At 44.1% G+C, this 4,561-nt stretch overlaps 1 protein-coding gene across 1 annotated transcript; it reads right to left on the reverse strand.

Moving 5' to 3' along the window:
- Positions 1-325: 325 nt before the first annotated feature.
- Positions 326-1,681, reverse strand: TEOVI_000846900 (aspartyl aminopeptidase, putative; the record flags this gene model as incomplete). Its single annotated transcript, XM_067221068.1, has 1 exon — positions 326-1,681. The coding sequence occupies one exon, from the start codon at positions 1,679-1,681 to the stop codon at positions 326-328; it is 1,356 nt and encodes a 451-aa protein (XP_067077169.1).
- Between the last annotated feature and the right edge of the window lie 2,880 nt (positions 1,682-4,561).

The raw sequence follows: 4,561 nt of genomic DNA on the forward strand, positions 1-4,561 counted from the left end.
ACTTCAGCCGACGCAAAGCTCACTGAAATATGTCCCTTCAAACACTAACAGTAATCGTCGGAAACGGTTGTTTGTAGAACGGTAGATAGTAAAGCGCAAAACGTTGTACACCCACTGAGGGGGGCGGCACAATTTTAAATATTTTTTTAATTGTGTGGAAGTATTCGATGTTTCTCCCATGCTAATGACACTGTGATTGTTCCTGTCTCCCTTTATGCTTCGTCTTCTCTCCCCTACCCTGACATCAACTGCTTATTGGCCTCAGCGAAACTTGATATTATTTATAAATAACCCCAATATCTACTTCGCTAACTGGAGTTGGCACTTAGGAGGTCACCATGTCCCTGGTGTAATGGTTAAAAAACGCCTCAAGAAGGTTCTTCAGATGAAGCAAATCGGCGGTCCCACACATCTCGCGAATGCTGTGCATGCTTAGCATCGGATTGCCCAAATCGACTGTTTGGATACCTGATAACGAGGACAAGATCGGCCCTATGGTTGAACCACACGGGGAATCATTCTTCACGCAAAATTCCTGAATGGGCACAGAAGCTCTTTTAGCGATTGCTTTTACAATCGCAGCGGTGACGCCATTTGTGGCATAGCGCATGTTTGCATTGTATTTGATGACTGGTCCCCGGTGAATAAGGGGGCGATGTTTTTCTTCGTGTTTATCCTGATAGTTAGGATGAACCGCGTGAGCGCCATCAACTGACATTAAGAATGAGTTAGCCACGAGCTGTGCACGAAGTCCTCCAGATGCAGAAATGTATTCAATCACATCTGGAACGAGTGAACCCCCGGCACCTTGAGAAGTAGATGATCCCACTTCTTCGTTATCGAAAAGGCACACCATTCTTATCATGTTTTCTTCTTCCAGAGTTTTGTCTGATTCGAGAAGGGCTTTCACTCCGCAAAAACATGAAATAAGGTTATCAAGACGGGGTGCATATATGAATTCATCGTTTGCCCCACCAACAACAGCATCCTGTGTATCGACTACGCTCAAGTCATAGTCGACTATCTCACTGGGCCGGCAACCAAGGGACTCCGCAAGCAAAATAAGCAGCTGAGAGTTATGATGCTCGCTCACATCTCCATTTGGTGTGTGTGAGAGAGTAGTTGCTATTACAGGAACCAGATGTTTTTCTTTGTTTGGTCCGAACGCATTTCGCTCTTCCACTGACTGAAGGTGAATGGCGAGGGTTGGAATTCGCATAATCGGTTTATTCACCTTGACCAACCGTTTTACCAACTTAGAGGAGGAAATTATAACCCTTCCTGCAACAGTTAAATCACGATCAAACCAAGTGTGCCACAAGCCACCCCCGTAGCATTGTACCGCAACACCCTGGTAGTCACTCCTCCCGGCCAGTGTTCGTGGTTTCAGTGCAAGATTCGGTGAATCGGTGTGAGCTCCAACAATTTTGAGTCCGTTTTCAGCTACGAACCGCCCTCCAACGGAGAAGGCGACGAGACTACTGTCGTTTCTGGTTATAAAATACCTGTATCCATTCGTTAACTTAGGCCACGTTTCACCTTCCTTTAGTCTTTGGTAACCAGCGTTCGACAACCAAGATGAAAGTACCTCTACCGCATGAAAGGGGGTACATGCCTCATTTATAAAGTTGACAAACTCCTTCGCAAGCTGGGTTACAGGCGGTGAGTCAAGTGGCAACATAGACAAATCGTGTGAGACTTACTAATATATATATATATACAAATATACCACGGGAAAGGAATGGTAATGAAAAATGCTCGATACACACTGTATCAGCAACTGCAGTAAGTCATCACAAAAAGGCGTTTCATATCCTTTTATTTAACCTTTGACAGAAACCGGGATGGAACCGGTTACCTAGTTTCGTACGGTGAATTCCAACTCAGATTGAGGAACCGTAAAAGAAAATGAAGGAACTTCACGACGACCAAAAAAGTCGTTTGTTACATGAGTAAGCGGAATGATATCAACACCACTTCCCTTATATTTTTCAAAAATGATAATAATAACAATAATAATAATAACTGGAAATTTTCTTGTGGGCTCAAGATAACGAGCTCCATTACCACCGCCTAAACCATTAACATCAATGTGGAGAGAAGTAAATAGGCATGTTCCGCTGCTCTCCACCATCTTACTGTCAGGACTTTTTTTTACGCAGCGAGTTCACTCGGATCGATCCAACAACAAGTCCGTAAGAAAAAAAAAATAACTAACATTGGCAATACCCCAGTAGCACCACATAAACTCCTCGATAGGAGAATAAAAATGGGGACAAAACACAGAATCACGATACATATTCATAGATATATATTCAATACCTGTAGCAACCGAGCAATAAAATTGTGCTCGTACTGGGCGGTTCACAGGCTGCTTGTAGTGTCTAATCAAATTGTCGGTCGTAGCCATATCCCTCACAAAGGAAGAAAGGATGACCGCATAAACTCGGCGGTTGCCCCAGTCAGCACACCAACTGACTATTATTAAAAACTCCAGCCCTCCCTCCTTTCCACTTCGACACAAGCATCAAAACACCCGCAATCACTAATATGTGTAATCACCTCGATGGAAGAAAACATATAAGAAAGGGTGACGAACTCTCATACTGACCTGAGTGTTCTGTAATAATCGTACAGCAGACCTTTACTGCGAGCGCAAAATCAACTGAAAATGGTAACCCACACTACTCAACCGACCTTAATATATGATGGCAACGACGCTACGCACGTTATCACGAACATGAATAGACGCAGCGCGACGTTACAAGGAGGCACGCCATTCTAACTTGATTTTTTTTTTTGCGTGAATTAGTACTCCTTAAAAAGGAAAACATCTCTATCAACAAGCAATAATCCATATCCCTCCTCCCTCCCTCTGCACTAAGATTACAAAAACGACCGGACGACGTGACAATTGGTATTCAAGTAAACAAGTCATCCATACTGAACAAAACCCGGCCAGTTACTCAAAAACAGTCCCCCTCCATTAAAAAAAAAAATGTTGGTAGTGTCAGCATCACACAATCACTCCCACTGCAATTCCCTTAAATCCAACAAGTCAGTTGATAGCCGATTAAAAAAAAGCTAAGATCGAATATATTATTTGATTAGCATACTACCTTGTTTAGTCACTTAGCATCTTTAAAAAAAAAATGAGAGCATGGCAACACTCGTACACCCTTGCCTCTGATTCAACCTGATACAATGTAACTGAAGGTGAATCGGAAGAAGTAACACACCCAACGGAACTTAAACACTCCCTACTCGCAGCCCCAAGAATTGTAGGTGCAAGTCCAATGCCACAGTATCGAAAAAAAAGTCCAAACAGAAACAACCTTTTATTGTATATACCACACCTTTGCAACATCGAGTGCAGGTGGACAATATCTCGCACACAAGTAGGTGGTTGAGATCGGCGAAAATAAGGTCATCCTCAGACGTAAAACTGCACCTGAAGGGCCTGTCAGCCCCACGCTACCCTTTCTACAAATTTTGCATGCTAAACAGTAAAAAAAAGAAAGAAAGAAATGGTTGGATTGCTGAACTCGGAGCTTCACGTTTTCCAGAAGTGCGCTCGTTCTTCAGAAGAGGGAAGAAGTCACCAAAATTCATAACAAAATCCATGACCGCGCTGGGAGCATCCAAAGGGGTGATGACAGCCCCTCATGCATCTATCCTGTAAAAGAACGATTGACCCCACGGTAAATGCGAGGACAAAACCGCGGGATCCCGACGTACTCCAGCCTGCGCGGTCAAGGTTAAAAAGGCTAAGTGAGGAACGAAATCACCAAGTTCTATTTTTAAAAAAAAACGGGTGCTTTTAATCACTGAAAGCAAGCCAGAGAGCCCTTCCCTGTTCACCCCCTTGACAGGGCCACGTCACCCCGCAAACCCCACCGGCAGCCGACTGCGCACAAATACTCCGCAGTAAAAACGAAAAAATTATCAGAAGATATCAATCAACCCAACAGTCCCAGAAAGCTCTTTCACACCCAAAAAAATCCCAAAGTCCCCACAGCGGTAGATAAATCGATACCGAAAAAAAAAAGGTCGCCCGCACCTCTATTCCATACATTACCCAAGTAACGCAGGGAGAAAGAGCCAAATTCCACCTATTAACGCGGAATCATCTGCAGTGCCCTCATCACCCCTCGAACCAGCCGACACCTTCTGTGCGCTAGAAGTGCTTGAAACTTCACACGGACCTCATGTGCACTAACGGAGCCTATCAACATCTCGAAGCGATACCCGTTTCGTCCTAAACACTTCCTCACAGACATGTCTCACTATAACAAAATATATACGCACCACTACGAACACCAGGTCTATGCCTGGTCGACCGTTACGCAACAAACAAAAAACTCTCCTCCTACCGATGTACCAAACAATAAGCACCCGCATGCATACCTCCTTTCTTTAATCAAAACGTTTAAAAAAAGTGTCCAGAGGAAAAGGGAAGAGAGATGGAAAGAAGCCACGCTCAACCCACCTTATTAAAAAAGAAAAAAGCAAACCGACCTCCCCCCAGCCCGCCCACCCCATACACACCCCATTTTTTTTT

Source organism: Trypanosoma equiperdum (assembly GCF_001457755.1).
Source record: "Trypanosoma equiperdum strain OVI genome assembly, contig: ctg_1314, whole genome shotgun sequence".
Classification (NCBI taxonomy): domain Eukaryota; phylum Euglenozoa; class Kinetoplastea; order Trypanosomatida; family Trypanosomatidae; genus Trypanosoma; species Trypanosoma equiperdum.